At 43.5% G+C, this 22,313-nt stretch overlaps 1 protein-coding gene across 1 annotated transcript in view; it reads right to left on the reverse strand.

Moving 5' to 3' along the window:
* The window catches only part of LOC148533777 (aminopeptidase NAALADL1-like), an 85,520-nt gene extending 66,852 nt beyond the window's left edge, over nt 1–18,668 (reverse strand). The window contains exons 1-6 of the mRNA XM_088467356.1: nt 18,469–18,668; nt 16,172–16,344; nt 4,219–4,340; nt 2,496–2,618; nt 1,886–2,075; nt 1,499–1,592 (exon numbers count right to left, since the gene is read on the reverse strand). Of these exons, the coding sequence (XP_088323482.1) occupies nt 1,499–1,592; nt 1,886–2,075; nt 2,496–2,618; nt 4,219–4,340; nt 16,172–16,344; nt 18,469–18,668 (902 nt within the window). The remainder of the gene's footprint in view (nt 1–1,498; nt 1,593–1,885; nt 2,076–2,495; nt 2,619–4,218; nt 4,341–16,171; nt 16,345–18,468) is intronic.
* Nucleotides 18,669–22,313: the final 3,645 nt, after the last annotated feature.

A 22,313-nucleotide genomic window follows, 5' to 3' on the forward strand; every position in this document is an offset into this window, starting at 1 on the left:
ACCTATTTATATAATTTTCTAAAGGCTCAGGCAAACAAGAGGTGGGACAGGGGACAGCCTCTTTAATCTGGACAGCAGAAGACAGAAGGACTATGATTGAGCATTGAGCAGAAGGGACAGGATAGGTTTGGCGGATAGCAGTAAGACGAAGTTCTGGCCAGCCAAAGCGTTGGCGTACGGTGAACAAATCCAACCTATCAAATGCCTCTGGGCATCCAGTAAGTTCAGCATAGTTAAAGATTTCCGTTTTATAAGTCACTAGGATAATAGTGTTCCTTATGTTACATGAGGTCTGTTGGTTCACTAAGATCTTGGAGCAAAAATTTAATGTCCGTGTTAATAAATAGACATAAGTCGGTAACCTCCATCAGCTTCCCCTTCCTTATGTACAAAGGACAAGCAAGAGCTCAATAAAGCAAATAATTTCGGTGCCAATAGGTCAGCAAAATGTTTCTAATTAGGTCGTCCTTACGTTGGGGTTCAGTTGCCTTCCCAAAATGTAGCCTCTTTGGCCTTTTTAACGATCTGGAAAAGTTCGGTGGCAGTAAGGGAAAGCCACCCTCTGCTCAGCAGAACCATGGAAGTAAAGAAGAAGAGAAACTTATGGTGCTTTATGAAATTTATGACACTGGTCCAAGAAACATTGTATGCCCTGAGTGATGGCGTCATTGTGGCATCTAAATAGAACATACCATAGGGATGGCCATCGATGGGTTATGGTGATAGTCAAAGTGCTTTCTACCATCAGGAGGGGGGAGCATCAATGGTTAAACCATCAATGGATCAGGTCAGCACATGCTCAAAGGAAGGGGACTGCGGCCACACATGTGCAGCACTTAAAAGCTATGGTATTTTATACTCGGATCTTCCCATTGATGGTAAAACCATCACCCCATTTACCATCAGGAGGAAACCATCAATGGGCATGAACCATCAATGGTCAATGGCCAACACTAATATAACTCCCCGGAAGACATTGAAAGATGCACTTCAGGGCTCCTTATCTTGATAAGCACCCTGTACCATTATTTTCTACTTTTAAGTAAAACAAAAATAAGGTAAGCAACTTTTTTCTTTCCCATTAACCAGGCTTCATGATTTTATACAGGTCCCGGAAATCCCAGAGGACTCTTATTTATTTTATTATTTATTAACAGTTTCTTATATAGCGCAGCATATTCCGTTGCGCTTTACAATTGGAAACATTGATAGAACAAAACAGGGTAATAACAGACAGGCATAGAGGTAAGAGGGCCCTGCTTGCAAGCTTACAATCTATAGGACTCTTATTATTGGTAATAATTTAGAGTAGGGGGCTGCCTAATACCTAATAGTTCATAACTTTCCTTAATGGATACTGAAGCGATGACATCAGAACTTACCATTTTTATGCTATGACATCAGAATTCACTGTTTATTTAGATCTATTTTACAGGTGTCTAGACATATATAATGATATCCCGTGTCACGTTTAGATGATTAAGGTGTAGTAAATTACCATAACAACTTCTGGGCATCCTCGAACCCTATGGGCTGTGCAGGTATGTCAGAGATGCCCTTTATCTCCGACTCCGGGATTCTGTACGTGAACTCTGCAAAATAAATACTTAGAATCAATGGTGAGTAATTGAAGCATGGTAGTGGTGGTATGTGCACTGTGGAATCTCATAATTACTCATAGTGCATATATTAGGGCAGCTAAACTAATAACTGAGAAAAGACTGCTTAAGACGCATACTATGTACAGACTGGGGTGTCTCTAGAGGTCCAGCGGTATGTCATACCGATTCCGTCCGGGGAGAGGGCAAGGTAATAAGGTAAGAAACATTCGCAGCCAAAGCTACCCCCAGGATTTATGCAAACCCCATTGCCAACCCACTAGTACCTTTAGCTGGGTAGTAGGGCGTGAGCTGATCTCCAAAGTTCTCTTTGAATGAACCACGTTCCACCCCAGATGGCGGCATGTACCAGGAGTGGGGGTACGTCTCAGAAGGATGGGTCTTCCCATCGTTGATGTCTTTTGGGTCAGTGTAAATGACCACTCCAATAACTCCAAACTTGGCAGCATTTATTGCCTGAAAATTCACAGAGGACCTGTAAGTAAGTTCTGCTCTACGCACATCCGTAAGCAAGAATGGAGTGGTGTGACTACGGATCTAGCGCAAGGACCGATAGAAGAAGTGTTATTACTCAGGGACCAGGCCGGGCACTTTAACAGGTAGGTTAGCCTTTTATCTGACACTAAAAATAACAGTATATTCGGTGTTAGATACATTGAAGCATTTTATTCAGCAAAACTGGAGGAAACATAAATGGTATTACGGAAAGTAATGCGCCAAGCGGATGTAAATGAGTATAGTTATTAGTTACAGTACAGCGCCCATTCCTATTTCTGTGCTACAGTATGTACAGTGTGTCTAGCAATTTCCACACTCAAGCCTTAGCCTCATTGCTGCATGCTACAGTATATATACTAGTGCTCAGAGAGATCTCACCTTAGTAACTCTGCCGATCCCACCGTAGCGAACGATTGCGATGGTGTTATTCAGGTCGATAGAACTAGCCAGCAGGTGCTGATAATCACTTATTCTCCCTTGATTGGCATAAACCAGTTTTCCCTGGTAAATAAACCGGCACAGAGAGCAAAATGAGAGACACTGGACGTGAAACACTGTGAGACTGACATCCTGGGGCTGATTCAGAGGAGGATGGAGGCGCGCTGCGTCTATTGGGCGGCCGACCATCTGCGGCTTTATGCAAATGCCTCCACAAAGCCCTTCCCGTGAGTCCAAATGTGCCAGGAGTGAGACGCCCACTGGCAGCACCCATAGGCGCTGAGATACTGAATGGTGCATCTTTAGACACTGCCATCGGCTGTACCATCAGAATTTGCTCCAGTACTTCTCTGGCAGGGGCAGTTTCTCCGTCCGCGCATAGCCTCCTATGTGAGTGGTCGGGCGTCTGTGTACGCAACCAATTTCACCGACAAACCCGCGACACTCCCATAAGACGGACCACCTCCATGGATGCGCTAAGCCAACTCTCAGTCAGCTCTCGGGAACGCCCGTTGCTTTGCCATGGCATTTCTCACATACCGTGCGCCTGGAACGCAACAGCGCCTTTGTGCGTACACTTTGTGTAATGCATACTTCGTATGAGTTTTTAGGGCTTTTCGTGCACGCGCAGTAGCGAAAGAACGCACAACAACTCGTACATCGGAATTGCGTGCGGCTCTGAATCAGGCCTACTGTACTCGTATATACAGTACATATATATATATATAAAGCTGGGAAGTGATAAAAATTATGTCATGAATGATGACCCCTCCCACCAGCATAACACACATCTACAGTCTCCAAACACTTCTGTTATTTCTCTTACTTACTCATCACACACTCCCTCCTGATGACATCACAGACACTCCTGAAAATCACCCAATAACAGCGTCACAGCATTAACCCCAACCAAAAACTCTTTACAGGAGAAAAGGTGAGGATGTCCCAAAAAAGTACTATAGCAAAGATGAAAAGAAACAGATAATGCTAAGGATAATCTATATAATAAAATCAAGTGCTGATAAGAGAAACAGACAGTTAATGAGGAAAAGAGAGATGGAGTAAGAGGGAGAGAGAGAGAGAGAGAGAGAGAGAGAGAGAGAAAGAGAGAGAGAGAGAGGAAGAGGAGAAAAGTGTGGGGGAGTGCTGAAGACAGAGGAGGAAAGAGAGAGAGAGTAAAAAGAGGGAGAGAAAACCCAGGCAGCATCGAGGACAACATCTAGTGTAGTATAAATCTAGTGTATAAAGGATGGGATGTACGAAGGCAAAAAATGCGGTCAAGCGCAAGCATAGCGCTTGCGAGCGGGTCTGAATCAGGCCCTATGTTCCCACGTCCCCTTTTGATGATGTTTCCATTGACCACACCCCCTTTTCCAATCTCATGATTTGGCCCCACCCCTGCACAATCCTCCCAGGGTCTCAGGCATGCTTTATCTGCAATAGGCAGCAATATTTAAAAATAAAACGGGTGTAACTACCAATAACATCCCCTAGAGGGTGCTACATCATTATTATTTATATTACTCCTCTCAGTGACAGAGGAGGTCTAATAAGGTGAGAAAAAGGCAGGATCCTCAAAGCCATACTTGTATTGTATCAATATGACACTGACGAAAATAGTGCCTTTGTCAAACACCATACTTGCAAACTAACACATTTATACCTTGGCTGTTCCATTGGGAGCATATGCAACAAAGGGTTGTAGAATGGTTGGATCCTTCTGGTCTGCGGTGAGTTCAGACTCAGCTCGTTGTGATGTAAACTGGACGTTACCATCAGGGCTCACTGTGCACAGGAAAGAAGAGTTATATATACTGTAAATAACTGTTACTAAATAAATGAGAAGTGTTCAACTTAGATACAAATAAGCACAAACTCTTCTTGTCCCAACTGTACAATTTAGAGATACACAATATAGCGGGCTAACATAGCACAACTTCCTCCAGAGAGGGATGAGGGCCGCGCTGCCTGTTAGCCTTAGAGAGTCAGAGCCCATTCACCTACACAGGCTGCGCTGCTTTGTGTGTGCACCTGCATCCCGGCTCTTCCTCCACGTCCCCTCCTGTGTCTGTCTCTGCTACCCCCTGTGTGTCTGTCCCCCCCTTTGTATTAGTCCCTCTGACTTCAATTGTTTTCAAATGTACCTGTCTCTCTGTGTCCCCATGTGTGTCTCTCTGACCCCCTTTGTGTATATGTCTGTCATTGTCCCCCCCATCCCATTTGTTCCTCCTCCTTTTGATCCCACAGTTCTTTCCCCATCCTCTCCCACATTTATATTTTAATCCTTTGATCATTTATCTTTATTCCTCTTATGCTTGATGCGATGAGCAGAATTAGTGCCGGCAGCCGCTGATCAGAAATGGCCTAGGGATACAATTTAACAATAGCTGAGACTCTAAAGGGGAAATTTACTAAAGGTAAAAAAAAAAAGACCAAAAACTATGGACATCGGCGACGTTTTGATGTCTAAAATCATCATTATTTACTAACTTTCACTTTTCAGCCTCAATTCAAATCCGACGTGGTCAGTAATTTTTTTTTTTCTTTTTCAAATCTCACAGCCACCGGGATTTGCGTTGAGACGCCCACCTGCAGCTTTGCAAGTCCAAGCATTAAAGTTACACAGATGTCTGACTGTCACGGAAGTGATCCGATGCTGATGCAACAGCGAATCACAAAAACCAGCAGGAGGCATCTGCGGCTTTTGCATATTACATAGTACAGGCGCTGCGTACAAAGGCGCACAGCGTCCATCTCTGAATCAGACCCTAAGTACTTAAGATTAGTATTTTTATCACAAAAATATTTATATAACGTAGTATATTAAGACGCATATTAAAACGTTGCATGGTGCTTCTAAGTTACAAACCCTGTGGTGCACTAAATGGGGATATTTGAGAATCCCATTGTATGTGGACAAATCTGTAACAACCAACTTATCCAATCTGAACACACATGTATAAGGTACAGGTACAAAGCTAAACAACCTGCTCATAGTTTGGCATATGTATAAGCATTGTTAGCATTATAAGCATTGCTCCCTAGGACAGGTTCTTCTTCCTGTTACAGTACATATCAATCTTCAGCGCTATGAAAATAAAACCTGTACACTGACAGCTAAGGTCAGCTAAATGCCAATGTGATTACTTGTACCTCCAGTATAAGTGTGATTGGTTCCCAGTGAATGAGCCTCAGGCAAACAAACACATGATAACAAGTTCTAAGGAGGACACTGACAAAGGGCCTGATTCAACACGGATCACTATTGCGATTGCGGCTCCGTAATCTCACACAGTTCTGCTGCAAAAATACGCAAATGATTGCAATCGCAAAGCCGTCACCAGCATAAAGACGCCCATTGCTGCTATCTCACATTCGTAATGGGTTGGGTATGAAATCCTGGAGGCTGTATAGCCGCCGTGTAAAATGCAGTCGCCGGAAGCCCGACTATGCATAATCCCAACTGAGCAGGTAAGTCACCTAACCCTACCCTTTTCCCTCCCTAACCCTAATTTAGGGGTGCCTAACCCTAAAACTCCCTGGGTACTCGAGGTTACCGATGGTTTTGCAGTCTTGCTAAGTATTATGGATGTGTGTAAGATAAGGTGGGTGTCCTTATGTTGTGCTTTGATGGCATAGCGTTCGCAGAGGATTAGCATATGATCGCAGTGAGACTGCTTGCATAATCGCAATTGCAATCGTAGTGGCGATCTGTACTGAATCAGGCCCTGCATTCTGCGTGATCGCAGTGCGATCACAATTCAGCCGCTGCACACGCGCACTGTGGTGCATATGCATGCACAGTACGCACCATCGACCAATCTGCTTGCGTGGTTGTAATTGCAATCCATGAGGCCAACAGACCTGCTTGGCCGATTACAAATATCCACCAATGGAAATCACTGGCTGACAGGATGTTCTTATCTGACCAATCAAAATGTACTAAGGTTTTGATCATTCAGATTAGTCATCAGGAGTCAAACACGACTCAAGGTCAAGAAGTGAACAAGATCTCACGTTAAATGGCCAGGTAAGAGGTTTGTCATTCTTTACATACCTTTCATATGTGCTAATGACAGTTCCAAAATATCATTTCATATTGCATAACACTTGTATTTTCACTGTTATGGCCTTTAACAGAAAAAGTACATCAGAAATGTGCATTATATCTTTTTATTGGTTTGGACTATACTGTATATGCACAAAACTCACAAACCTATCTGTGGAAATTTGCGCATTTCTCCATCTGAATTTTGCCTTGAGGATGCCGGGCCTGATTCAGAGATGGACAGAATTGCAAACCGGCACACAAGCGGCATACAACCGGCATACAAGCGGCACACGAGCAGCACACAAGCGGCACACAAGCGGCATACAAGCGGCACAGAAGCAGCATATAAGCGGCATACAAGCAGCATACAAGCGGCACACAACCGGCATACAAGCGGCACACAACCGGCATACAAGCGGCACACAAACGGCATACAAGCGGCACACAACCGGCATACAACCGGCATACAAGCGGCACAAAACCGGCATACAAGCGGCACACAAGCAGCACACAAGCGGCACACAAGCGGCATACAAGCGGCACAGAAGCAGCATATAAGCGGCATACAAGCAGCATACAAGCGGCACACAACCGGCATACAAGCGGCACGCAACTGGCATACAAGCGGCATACAAGCGGCACAGAAGCAGCATATAAGCGGCATACAAGCGGCACACAACCGGCATACAAGCGGCACACAAACGGCATACAAGCGGCACACAAGCGGCACACAACCGGCATACAACCGGCATACAAGCGTTACAAAACCGGCATACAAGCGGCACACAAGCAGCACACAAGCGGCACACAAGCGGCATACAAGTGGCACAGAAGCAGCATATAAGTGGCATACAAGCAGCATACAAGCGGCACACAACCGGCATACAAGCGGCACACAACCGGCATACAACCGGCATACAAGCGGCACACAACCGGCATACAAGCAGCACACAAACAGCATACAAGCGGCACAGAAGCAGCATATAAGCGGCATACAAGCGGCACACAACCGGCATACAAGTGGCACACAAGTAGCATACAAGCGGTGCACAAGCAGCATACAAGCGGCACAGGAGCAGCACACAAGCGGCACACAAGCGGCACACGAGCGGCATAGAAGTGGCACACAAGCGGCATACAAGCGGCACCCAAGCGGCATACAAGCACACAAGCAGCATACAAGCGGCACGCAAGCGGCTGCGCAATTCCATCCATTTAAAATGCTAATGCAGCAGGAGGCGTCTGTAGGAAACAGACAGCTCCTTTATGCATCTGTAAGCCCATCGATGCGAATGAGGATGCAGCCTGGCATCACCATTGCGACCATCAGTCGTGATGGTTGCTCCGCTGGCCAATCTGTGGAAGCTGAAAGTTACTGCTGCCTGACCGGTTCCTGGTCACTTGCGAGGCCAGGAAATCTGCGTCCACCGACACAGACCCTGGCATTACTCTTCCCGGAATATGGGGGTGATAAGCCCACGTTTCCGGGAACAGTGGCCAGCCATGCCTCCACTTCACCCCCAAACGCAGCAGCATGTCAAACATCAGAGATGTGCGCTAACCATTGTGTTAGCGTACATCTCTGAATCTGATTTCCCCCTATTGTTTTTGTGGGATACAGTTAAAATCCTGCCATAGGGGATGCCGACGCTTAGAATACTGGAATCGGAATCTCGACACCAGTCAGAATCCCGGCGCCGGCATCTTGACTGCCGCATCCCGAAGGTAAGTAGCGGGGTTAGGGGGAGGGTTAGCGATAGGGTTAGGGGTTAGAGTTAGGCACTAGGTGTAGGACTAAAAAATAAAAATGGTGTGTTGCGCTTGTATTTCCGCAGCTCAATAAATAGTGGTCAGATTAAAAATATGGGTATATGAGCGCTGGTATGGATTAAAATTGGTGGACCGCACAAATAAAAATATATGAATGTAATGAATAATCAGTAATCAATAATAAAACAAAACAAACAAACAAAAAAATATATATATAAAAAAAAAATAATAATAATTAATAAAAAACAAAGATGAAAATAGAAAGAAAAAACAGCAAAGGAGAGAAAAGGCATAAACAGTATTATGGAATTAATGTTTATAGTCTTTATAGACTAGTTGGGGGTGTGCCAGTTCTGCATGTACCCCACGAGGGGTCCGCTGTGCTATTGCCACCTAACTCACCCTAACTAGCTCGGCGTTGACTGCTGACTTCAGCTGCAGATTCCCATCTGAGCCGCGATCACATGTCCCGCCGGGCTGGCGCCGCTTGATGACAGAGGGCGTCGGGGGATGTTCAGTGGGCTTGTAGCGGCAGCGGCAGTTGTTCTTTTCCTGGGCACTCCTTCCAATCTCCAACGCGTTTCGGACCTTCCACGGGTCCTTTGTCAAGGATGAAGGGGGTGGGCCTTAGTATGGCTTTATTTATAGTGTGACTAATTAGTAAAAAGAGTTAAAACCCGGATATCCGGTCCCGGAATTTGCAGGAGGGTTGGAGGCAAGCACATGTTCTTTTTTCTGTGCCTGACTCCATTTTGGTTTATGCCAGAATGGTGTAGATTGAGAAAAGTTAAAGAAAGATAAGCAATGATATGAAACTAACAAAATAAGAATAAATATAGATAAATAAAGATAATAACATTTAAAATAATAAATAATAAATAAAAATAAAATTAAAATAAAGTGAAATAAAATTAAAAATAATAATAATAATTGCTAGTGAATAATGAATCTAAAAATTATTATTTTGATTTTAAAATACTTATAAAAATGCTTTTAATTCTATATCAATGTTCAGTCCATACGGTCCAATGTGTGGAGGTTATAGATCCATTCTGTTTCTTTTTTCTTTAATGTTTTGATCAGATCCTCACCTCGCCAGTTTTGTGTTACTCTTTCGATACCCATAAACTTCAATCCTCTTGGGTCCTTATTGTGGTTATTTAAAAAATGGGCTGATACACTGTGAGTAGTGAGGTCTTTCTTGATGTTGTATATATGTTCTGATATTCGTACTTTTATTTTTGTTTGGCCGATATATTGAATGCCACATGGGCACTCTAATAGGTATATCGCTCCTTCGGTCTCACATGAGATGGAATCCTTAACTGGATACTTTCGTCCTGTTTGGTTTGAATTGAATTCTGTTTTCTTGTTGGTGTCCTTAATCTGGTTCTTACAGCCAGTGCAACTTTTGTAAAAATGGAGGCCCTTTGAAGCTTTATTTATTTTCTCTTTGTTGTTCTGGGTCCCGTAGAAGCTTTTCGTTAGTTGTTGTTTGAGGTTTGATGCCTTCCTGTATATAATACGTGGTTGTGCTGGCAGTATCTTCTTCACTTCCTCATCTAGCCTCAATATATTCCAGTGTTTCATAAGGATGTTTTCGATCTGTTTGTAATTGCTATTGAACTATGTTATGAATGAGACTGGTCTTTCTTCTTCTTGTTTTGTGTTCTTGTATTGAATGAGTGTGCCTCTGTCTAATTTGCCAATTCTTTCAATTTCTTCTGATAGTCTTTTTTTCTTTATAACCCTTCTTGATGAAATTTGACTTCATTTCTGTTGCCTGTACCCTAAAGGTGTCATCTTTGGTACAGTTCCTTCTTAGGCGGCGAAATTGGCCCCTGGTATGTTGTTTTTCCATTTTGAATGATGGTTACTTTGAATAGGCAGAATGCTATTGCCACTGACATCTTTAACATGATTTCTGGTCATTATTCCACCATCTTCTATAAATATTTCCAAATCTAGAAAAATAATCATTTGTTTGCTATAATTAGATGAGAATTCTAAATTTAGGTTGTTCTGATTCAGAGAAATAAGAAATTGCTTCAGGTCATCTTCTGTTCCATCCCAGATAAATAGCAAATCATCAATATACCTGCGCCACAATTTGATGTTTCCAATATACGGGTTATTCTGCCAGATATGAGTATCCTCCCACCATGCTACAAACAAGTTTGCATAGCAAGGGGCAAAGGATGTGCCCATTGCAGTTCCTCTTGTTTGTAGAAAAAAGTCGCCATTGTACCAAAAATAATTTTTCCTAAGGATGAAATCTATTGAATCCATTATGAAGTTTATCTGTTCATTTGGAATTTTTGATTGAGATGATAGGTAATGTCTAGTTGCGTCACAACCTTTTTCGTGATTGATGACTGTATATAATGACTTTATATCACTTGAACATAAGAGGTAAGTCTCTTTCCAGACAAAGGTATCTAAAATTTGGTGAGGATCTGATTAAAGAAAAAAGAAACAGAATGGATCTATAACCTCCACACATTGGAACCGTATGGACTGAACATTGATATAGAATTAAAAGCATTTTTATAAGTATTTTAAAATCAAAATAATAATTTTTAGATTCATTATTCACTAGCAATTATTATTATTATTTTTAATTTTATTTCACTTTATTTTAATTTTATTTTTATTTATTATTTATTATTTTAAATGTTATTATCTTTATTTATCTATATTTATTCTTATTTTGTTAGTTTCATATCATTGCTTATCTTTCTTTAACTTTTCTCAATCTACACCATTCTGGCATAAACCAAAATGGAGTCAGGCACAGAAAAAAGAACATGTGCTTGCCTCCAACCCTCCTGCAAATTCCGGGACCGGATATCCGGGTTTTAACTCTTTTTACTAATTAGTCACACTATAAATAAAGCCATACTAAGGCCCACCCCCTTCATCCTTGACAAAGGACCCGTGGAAGGTCCGAAACGCGTTGGAGATTGGAAGGAGTGCCCAGGAAAAGAACAACTGCTGCTGCCGCTACAAGCCCACTGAACATCCCCCGACGCCCTCTGTCATCAAGCGGCGCCAGCCCGGCGGGACATGTGATCGCGGCTCAGATGGGAATCTGCAGCTGAAGTCAGCAGTCAACGCCGAGCTAGTTAGGGTGAGTTAGGTGGCAATAGCACAGCGGACCCCTCGTGGGGTACATGCAGAACTGGCACACCCCCAACTAGTCTATAAAGACTATAAACATTAATTCCATAATACTGTTTATGCCTTTTCTCTCCTTTGCTGTTTTTTCTTTCTATTTTCATCTTTGTTTTTTATTAATTATTATTTTTTTTTTATTTTTTATTTTTTTTTTATTTATTTTTTTTGTTTGTTTTGTTTTATTATTGATTACTGATTATTCATTACATTCATATATTTTTATTTGTGCGGTCCACCAATTTTAATCCATACCAGCGCTCATATACCCATATTATTAACTAGGTGTAGGACTGCCAGGACTCTAGTACCGGGCCCGGACACAAAGACAGAGAAGGGGGACCCGCCCGTTTACTAATTACTAATGTGCGGTGCTGCTGACTCCATATATTATACTAACTATGGAACAATTTATGTTGTGTTGAAAGCTGAGTCTATGGTGCTCACCACCGCTCGAAGTCATTGTTCCAAACATATGTGAATTACTTACTATTGTGTAGTGCCGCTGATCATATAAGCCATATTATTAATGATGGAATAAACTATGCTATGTTGAAAGCTAAGCTTATACTGCTCACCACAGATTAAAAGCACTGCTTTGAATACACGTGAACCACTATCAGTATATAATACTAGTGGTTATATATGCCATAATTACTATCGTTTTTTACTGTCTTATACAGCAGTTTCTAATATACGTGAATCATTTTTTACTACATGGTCTGTTGGAGATATATACCATCAGTATTGTTAATTATAGAACAAGATCCCAGTTAGTAACAACTATTTAATAGTTATAAATTATATATTGAGGATTAACGGAATTTAGCTTTTCCGTACAGCGCCCTATTGAATTAACTGTGGACACAATACAACATTTCTTATTTAATTGGGGAATATAAATCTCATTGAAAACACAGATTAACTGTGAGTTAAGATTGAAGTCTTGCTTCTTTACGAAATGAATGATGGTTGTAGTACAACATGGTGATTTAGATTGGATGCTACAAAACAACGTATATATTTAAACTAGATGATACTATGGGCCCGATTCAGAGCCGGACGCTCTGACCGGAGCGCTCGCTCTGAATCAGGGCCCTCCTACCTCGTTTTGGAGTGGCCTCATGGACGCTCGCATAGCTACCCACAGCTATAGCGAGCGTCCATGATGATGGTCGCGATGGTCAAGACCATCGCGACCGTCGGGCTTGCGACGAGACCCTGCGATAGGGTCTCGCTGCCGCAAGCCCTGGAGTGATTTTGGCTCAGTGGGGCCGGACCCAGACGGTAGGCGTTCACATGGGAACGCCTCCGTCTGGCAGCCATGCCCCTAGCACGCCCACCAAAGGGGGCGTGCTGTCAGTCACCATCGACAGCACGCCCCCTTTGGTGCGAGACCCGGAGCGACAGCTTGGCTGTTGCTATGCGGGTCTCGCGCATGCGCACGACTGAGCGCCATCGTGCGCATGCGCATTAGGGCACCATCGACCCGCTTGCGAGCGTCCTACGCTCGCGAGCGGGTCTGAATTAAGCCCTATGTCTCCAATTTTGTGATGTGATACTTTTGAGATCTCTTACAATATGATACAATTATCAGAAATGAACAACTGCATAAGCAACATGATGGTTATTGAACGATACATCACATTATATAAGAAAATCATTGATACGTGCTATTAAATATATTAATCTGTTAATGACATTATGTCATGTTCGTAAATGGCCATTTAATTGAGGTCCAATTATATTTATATTTGGACATATGTTTCTGATAGGCTTTACACAAGCGGCATTACCACATATTTATTTATGAGATAGTTATTGAATAGTGTTCTATATAAGTGACATGTGAGAAAGTTATATAATCCTTATATGAGGTAACATTATATTTAATATTGTCACAAGATTTGTGAAATTAACATTATAGTTATATTAAGATATTCTCTCTTCTAACAATTACTTTCCATTAAGAAACCAATAACAAGGCCGAAAATAATTCTATTTATTTTTCAGTGGTTTATGCGGACAATATAAGGACAAACACAGAAGTAAATTATCTTTAATTATTTGTACACAACATAGGTTTTTGTCATTATTTTAATCACTTTACGGCTGTGACACTCTCTCATTTTCTAAACTCTCACCCTATTACATTTGGCCCACTGTGTTAAACAGGTTGAGTCTCCCATATCCAAATATTCCAAAATACGGAATATTCTGAAATACGGAATTATTTTGGCATGACTGAGATAATGACAGCTTTGATTTTTGATGGTTCAATGTACACAAACTTTGTCTAAGGCACGAATTATTACAAATATTGTATAAAATTACCTTCAGGCTGTGTGTATAAGTTGTATATGAAACATAAATGAATTTAATTTCCGTACCCAAACTTTGCTTGAGCCACAAAATTATTGAAAATATTGTATAAAATTACCTGCAGGCTGTGTGTATAAGGTGTATATAACACATAAATGCATTCTGTGTGTATATTGGGTCCCATTCCCAAGATATTTCATTATGATATGCAAATATTCCAAAATACGGAATATTCCGTTATCCAAAATACCCCTGGTCCCAAGCATTTTGGATATGGGAGACTCGACCTGTACTTATCATAAGTACCAGGGCCATCTCTAGGGGTGTTCGACCTGAGCGGTTGCACGGGGGCGCCACCCATAGAGGGCGCACCCCTCCCCAACATCCTGAAGTGGCCCACGGGTGGTTAAATCGCGAGGTTGGGGACCCCCCACTGCTGCAGCGCGGCATCCATTCAGTGACGGGAGATGGCTGGGGGAAGCCCAGCTAGTGAGGCTCCCCCCAGCCTGACGTTATTTGGAGGCGGACACGCCTCCTAATAACGTCACACAGGGGAGGGGCCTATGGTAATTAGGTCACGCCCCCATTTTCAGTCGCGCGCAGGGTGCTCCGACCCTGGAGCCGGCACTGGTTAGTACTGTGCACATGCCTATGTTTGTGGTGAGGGCAATAGGTCCAACATTTTGGAGAGAGGGAATCTGTTTAGTTAGTGCCCAGACGGGCAAGGATTTTTTTTTTTTATTTCTGTTTTTTATACTGCACAATAAGAACTAGCTACATCTAGCTTGCATGTAAACCTGGATTGGTGTGCTGATCCCTGGCTGATGTTAGAAGGTGTCCATCTACCCCAGGAAAGGGACCTCCTACCACGATCCTATTATAATATATTATACATTGTATATATATATATATATATATATATATATATATGTATAGCCATGGCAAAAAGTTTTCAGAATGAGACGAGTATTGGTTTTAACAAGGTTTGCTGCTTCAGTGTTTTTAGACCTTCTTGTTAGATGTTACTATGGTATACTGGAGTAAAGTTGAAAGCATTTCATAAGTGTCGTGATCCCACTCCCTTGGTTGAGAAGCAACCCCACACATGAATGGTCTCAGGATCCTTTACTGTTGGCATGACACAGGACTGATGGTAGCGCTCACCTTTCCTTCTCCGGACAAGCATTTTTCCAGATGCCCTAAACAATCTGAAAGGGGATTCATCAGAGAAAATAACTTTACCCCAGTCCTCAGCAGTCCAATCCCTGTACCTTTTGCAGAATATCAGTCTGTCCCTGATGTTTTTCCTGGAGAGAAGTGGCTTCTTTGCTGCCCTTCTCAACACTAGGCCATCCTCCAAAAGTCTCCGTCCTGTGTCATGCCAACAGTAAAGCATCCTGAGACCATTCATGTGTGGGGCTGCTTCTCAGCCAAGAGAGTGGGCTCACCCACACTTTTGCCTAAAAACACAGCCATGAATAATGAATGGTAACAAAACATCCTCCAAGAGCAATTTCTCCCAACCATCCAAGAACAGTTTGGTGAGGAACAATGCCTTTTCCAGCATGATGGAGCACCTTGCCATAAGGCAAAAGTGATAACTAAGTGGCTCGGGGAACAAAACATCGAAATTTTGGGTCCATGGCCAGGAAACACCCCAGATCTTAATCCCATTGAGAACTTGTGGTGAATCCTCAATAGGCGGTTGGACAAACAATACCCACAAATTCTGACAAACTCCAAGCATTGATTAGGCAAGAATTTGGCGGCCATCAGTCAGTATGTGGCCCAGAAGTTAATTATCAGCATGCCAGGGCGAATTGCAGAGGTCTTGAAAAAGAAGAGTCAACACTGCAAATATTGACTCTTTGCATAAACTAAATGTAATTAACAATAAACACTTTTGACACTTATGTAATGATGTAATGTTACTTCAGTATACATAGTAACATCTGACACTTATGAAATGCATGTAATGTTACTTCAGTATACATAGTAACATCTGACACTTATGTAATGATGTAATGTTACTTCAGTATACATAGTAGCATCTGACACTTATGTAATGATGTAATGTTACTTTAGTATACCATAGTAACATGTGACACTTATGTAATGATGTGATGTTACTTCAGTATACCATAGTAACATCTGACACTTATGAAATGCTTGTAATGTTACTTCCCCATAGTAGCATCTGACAAAGGTCTAAAAACACTGAAGCAGCAAACTTTGTGAAAACCAAACCTTGTGTCATTACCATGGCTGTATATATACATTTACAGACAGTACCACTTACAAACTTTGACACTGTTTGGATTCTTATCATCTGGGAATGACAGGAACACTTCATATCGTTCATCCTTAGCCTCATCTAGGCCGCTGTTTGGGTCCCTCCAGCGAGACAGCATGAACTGCACCAAGTCCTCATCTGCTACACTCGTCGCAAAGTGAGGTTTCTGTGAGAGGATTCTGCAGAAAAGCAGATACAAGCAATGCATGGTGACTTTATACTGGAAGCACTGGTGCATATAGAGAACTCCCCTTCTGAGAATGCAGGAAATGTACAGACAGGAGCTGATTCTGGGTTGGGAGCAGAGTAAAAAAACTTAGTGACTGTGCACCTGCACTGCAAAGAGGTGCAAATACTTTTACATTTTTTTATTGATTGTTTTGCATGCAGGGTAAAAAAATACTATCTGCTTTTGATGACCTACTTTAAATAATACTAAATGTTACATGTTAACAAACTATTTAACCACAAGAAGCTTCTGCTTCACTCCCCCTTCTTCTGTAGCTATTTATTATAGTAAATTTCCCTGAAAACCACACGAACACTGCAGTTTCTGCATGATTATAGTATCTGGGCAATGTGCAGGACAAATCTGAGCATACCACCTACAGTGTTGGTAGGTTGGATTTGCACATTTGCAGGAAAACTAGGAGCAGATTAATTTGTTTTATGATTAGTTTCAAGAACCAAGCGCTTGGTGGACAAAACGCTTGCACATCGATAACACCCAGTGCATCTAATATCCTTCTTGGCAGTGAAGAAGCGTGGCATCTCCACACACCCTCTTTTTTCATTGCTCTGGCAGTGGGCCCAGCACACCCGGAAATGCCGGCTACCCCTAGGGGTAAATTTACTAAGAAGGGAATACTTTTAAGAAGTGATGTTGCCCATAGCAACCAATCAGATTCCATGTATTATCTTCTAGAACTGCTAGATAAATGAGAAGTAGAATCTGATTGGTTGCCATGGGCAACATCACTTCTTAAATAAAACTCCCATCTTAGTAAATTTACTCCCTAGAGAATCTCCCTGCACTGCTCCTGCTCAGTGATTGGGGGCTGCACTGTAACCAGAGTGCAGTGCCCGGTTCTAGGTCATGGAGGAGGAGTCTGCATTTTGGTGTCACTCCCTCAGAGGGTGATACCTGGTGCACCCCTCGCACCCCCCTAGTGACGCCACTGCACACAGCCTCAAGGAAAAATCCAATGAGAAACACCGCAAAGCCTGATAAAGGTAAAAGAGCTTCTACATTTTTTTTCATTGATAGAGATCAATGATCCTGATTCAGAATTGGGAACAGAGTAAGATAACAAACCATGCTGCAATGCAAAAATTGCAGATACATACCTTATTTGTGCATGCAGGGTAAACACTGGCTGCTTTAGCATGTAGCCCACAAATGCTGGACAGCTTTATTCTTACACTGCACTTTAGATTTCCGTTTGGACACGTCCCTCACAAATCTAACTCTCTCTGCACATTATACATCTGTCCCCACCTGCAGTGCAGCACGGTGTTACCAAGGGGACCAAATCAGCGAGGATCGCAACGCTGCATTCGCACGCACCCGTCCGTTGTGATACTATGCAAATGAATGCGATCAGACTGCCCCCGCAGGACAAGATGCAGACGCCCAGCACTACATATAGCCGCCCCCTACACCTTACTTACATCCGCATTAGTTAGCAAGACAGCGAAAACATCGGTAACATCGAGAACCATCAAACCCATACGCACAGTTGTGGTTGACCTGACCCTCACAACCTGCTAAACTTCCTGCACGCAATGAGTACTCAGGCTGTGTATGCAATCGTAGTGGCTGAATTAAGCACGCCCCTGTAATGGCGTTCTAACGCACAAGCACGCCTGCGTTTCTCTGACCACCCCCAAACGGTCACTTCCTGCCATTCCTCTGCAATCGCATCCCGATCGCAGTGGCTGGTTCGCGCAATGCGATGCATACGCATGCACAGATTGCAAACATCGACCGGGTGTGTGTGAATGCAGCGTTGCGACCTGTGCTGTATCATATCCAGAATGCACAGTTAGTTGCTCTTTACATCAACTTGTAGGCCAGGAGAGGACAGGGGGACATTGGGTGAGATTTATCAAATCTTGGAGAGTAATTAAGTGGAGAAGTTGCACATTGCTATCAGCTTCTGTCTTTCTTTCTTGCACAGCCTGTAAAATGACAGCTAGAAGCTGATTGGTTGGTACTTTATCTCTCTCCACTTTATCACTCTCCAATACTTGATAAATCTCCCCCATAGTTTGGCAAAGTAGACTGTCTTTGTCATTCTCACCTCAGATTCTCCTCAATCCTCTTGTTATCCACCTCCTTCATAAACTGCTGAATGAATTCTTCATCCAGATCTCTTGCAACTTCCTTCACCCACTTTGGGTCATCGTCAGTACTTGAGATAGCGAAATGTCCGATCACAAGACCGATGGTTAATATCACCGCAGCCCCCAGGGCAGCTCCCAACACCTTCCACCAAGCCATGGTCCCTCACCGTCTGAGCATACTGTATAGCAACGCCCGTGTCTTGTTATCAGCAGTGTCGTTACTCTTTATAGGCGCCCTATGAACCAAAATCATCTGTACAGATTGTCAGCGAGATAAGAGACCCGACTCCCCGGACCATTGGAGATACGCCAGTTTGGTTAACAATTATCAAAATGAATGGTTTACATCTCTAACAGCCGCCCTTTGCTCATGGACTGTGGAATGATTAAGAAATGATGAACCACTTATTCAAAGTCTATAGTTTTTTATTATATGTGGATCCGCTGATCCCCTGAGGGTGCATGTTTAGATAATACTTTGATTTATTTTAAAGAATACAGAAGGAAAAGAAGGGGGAGGGTAGGCATAAGGTTAGGGTGACGAGGGGAGTGGAACGAAAGGAGACAGAGGTTTCTGGGCCTGATTCAGACCCGGTCGCGAGCGCTGAGCAGACCGTTAGAGCAGAGTGGGAGCCCGGTAACCGGGGGAGACCCTGAATAACGCCACCTCCAGGTGGCGTTGTTATCACAGGGCTTTCCCCTGTATTTTTTTACAATTTATTTTTAGTAACTTGCACACAGATCACATTTCCCATTACAATTATGGGAAATGCGATCTGCTTTACTAAAAATAAGTGATACTGGGGGTTGGAGTAGAATTTTACTAATTCTACTCCAATTGCCCTGTAATAAATACAGGATAAAACTAAAATAATGTGAAAAGGGTGTGAAAACACCCTTTTTCACTTTATTTTAGTAAAAATAATGTTAATAAATAGAGCCCTTAGAATCAGCTCCTGAGTTTGTTCCTGGTAACACGGAACTGATTTGCCCCATTTATGGTGAGTTGAAGCCTTGTAGCATTTCTTACATGTGACTACTGATGAGCCGACCTGATTGACGTAATGAGTTCATTTTCAGCAGCAGAATTTAGGGGTCGGTGGAGTTGTGAATGTTTCCTGATCTGTTAAATTAGCCCTAGGGACGCAGGCCCTGATTCAGAGCCGTTCGCTGCCGCTGCCTGCACGCTGGGATTGTGGGCGTTTTTTTTTTTTTATATCAGGCCGCTCGCAAAGCTGTGGGAGACCACCCACAGCTTGTGCAAGCGGCCAGGAGACCATCGCAATAATCGCGACCATCGACCTTGTGACGAGACCCTACGGTAGGGTCTAGGCTTCCGCAAGGCCGAGTGGACCCCCTGCTGTAATAGAGCAGGAAGTCCACTGCTGACATCAGTAGTGATGTCAGTAAGACCTCCCTACAAACGCCAGGCGTTCCTAAGGCGCCTGCGTTTGTCCAGCCCCCCCCCTACCCGTCCACATTACGGGACGAGCTGTCACTCACCATCGACAGTCGCCCCATCTTGATGCGAGCCCCGCAGCGACTGAACTTCAGTCGCTCGGCGGGGCTTGCGCACACCGGACGCGGCACATGCGCAGTGCACAGCGCTTGCAATCGGCTCTGAATCAGGGCCGCAGTCCATAAATAGGATATTTTGGGGGAATCCCGCCAATTATAAGACTCAGCCTAGGAGCTCTGGGTACAGGTATGAACCTGCGGCCTCACAGTAAAATAGGAAATACGGGTGCTTTGCGCTGTCAGTATGGTGGCAGATTGCTTTAAACTGGTACACCGCTATCTTTTCATGACCTCTGCTTATGCAACAAGATTCTCTCACTTGACACAGATGCTGTTATGTAATAAAACAGGTTTTAAAAAGAGCATAAAACAAGTTAACGATGATTATAAAAAACATGAGATAAGAGATTGCCTATCTATAAAATGGAAGTAACTTAGTAGAAGAGCAGTAAATTAAAGTAACTACAGGAAGGTCACATAATGCTAGAGGGGTCATTCACAACATTCCACTACATAACAGCACGCAGCAGGTCCAGCCAGCACTTCTAACATCATTTGGGCCATTCACAGGGCCGGCTCTAGGGGTGTTCGACTAGTGCGGTCGCACAGGGGCGCCACCCGTAGAGGGGCGGCACCCCTCCCTAGCATCCCGATTTCAGCGGGACAGTACTGTCCCGCTGTTCCACCCGCGGGCCGAAGTGGTCCGCGGGTGGTCAAATCGGGAGGCTGGGGATCCCCACCGCCGCAGCTGTGCGGAGGTGCCGGACCCCCAGAGAGTGAATGGATGCCACGCGCATGCGTGCGGCAACCATTCACTGACGGGAGAGGGCTGGGGGAAGCCCAGCCAGTGACGGAGTGCTGGGCTTTACCCCCAGCCTGACGTTATTTGGAGGCGTGCCATGCGGGCACGCCTCCAAATAACGTCACATAGGGGCGTGGCCTATGGTAATTAGGCCACACCCCAAAAAAATTTAGGGCGCCATCTCCTGGGCCGGCACAGGGTGCCCTGGCCATTCATGAACTGGAAACAATACCGACCCAGAGCCTAATGAGCCTTATTCAGGGCTGAGCGCAGTTTCAAAAGGTGCATACACACATAACGATCTTTTGAACGATTTAACTATAACGACGTCGTTATAACGATGAACGATTATCGTTCATGCGCGTTCCCGTTTGTAGTTTGTAGTTCATTCTGACTGACCAACTGAACGATTTTCATTAAGGGAAGGAACATTTTAAGTTCATCGTTGAAAAAATCGTTCACTTTTTCAAAGTAAAAACTGAACGAAAATCGTTAACGAAAATCGTTCGTTTACAAAATCGTTACGTGTGTATGCAGCTTAATGCGGACCGATGTTGAATCTAGAGGAAGCGTCCCTTGGACATGTTGTGCGCGTGTAGACATTATTCTGAAGTGCGCGTGTGGAGAGCTCAGGCTGATTTCAGTGGGACCTCCTACACCACGGATGGAGATTTTGCAAATGCAGATACTACTGATGCTGACTGCTCTGAAACGCTGCAGGCCGCGGGGGGCGATGTGATCACATACACGTGGCCAAATAAGGATACAGGACGATGTTCTCAAGGGATTTTCGATCGCTGGCAGTGTTTCAAATTGCAACAGCTTAATGTGCGGCTCATGATGAGGCCGTGTCTGCATAAGTTCACACATATACGTACATATTCGCACTAGGGGTGTGCACCGGCCACTTTTCGTGTTTTGGTTTTGGATCTGGATCTTTCTTCGTGTTTTGGATCTGGATTGGTTTTGCCAAAACCACCCTTCCGTGTTTTGGGTTCTGGGTTTTGTGTTTTGGATCTGTATTTTTTTTTAAAAAAGCATAAAAACAGCTAAAATCACAGAATGTGTAGGTTTTTCTGCTCCTATGCTATTATTAACCTCAATAACCTTAATTTCCACTCATTTCCAGTCTATTCTGAACACCTCACACCTCACAATATTGTTTTTATGGCCAAAAGGTTGCACCGAGGTAGCTGGATGACTATGCTAAGCGACACGAGTGGGCGGCACAAACACGTGGCCCATCTAGGCGTGATACTGCAGTGGCAGACAGGATGGCAGTTTGAAAAACTAGGCCCCAAACAGTACATAATGCAAAGAAAAAAAAGAGGTGCAAGATGGAATTGTCCTTGGGGTTATGTTGTATAAATAGGACATGCACACTTAGCAAACCAATCATTTCAGCGCCAGGGTCTGCCACATGACTGTGGCTGAAATGATTGGTTCGTTTGGGCCCCCACAAAACAAGCTGGCAATTAATGT

Source organism: Taudactylus pleione, unplaced genomic scaffold (assembly GCF_031769625.1).
Source record: "Taudactylus pleione unplaced genomic scaffold, aTauple2 ptg000070l, whole genome shotgun sequence".
NCBI classification, from domain to species: domain Eukaryota; kingdom Metazoa; phylum Chordata; class Amphibia; order Anura; family Myobatrachidae; genus Taudactylus; species Taudactylus pleione.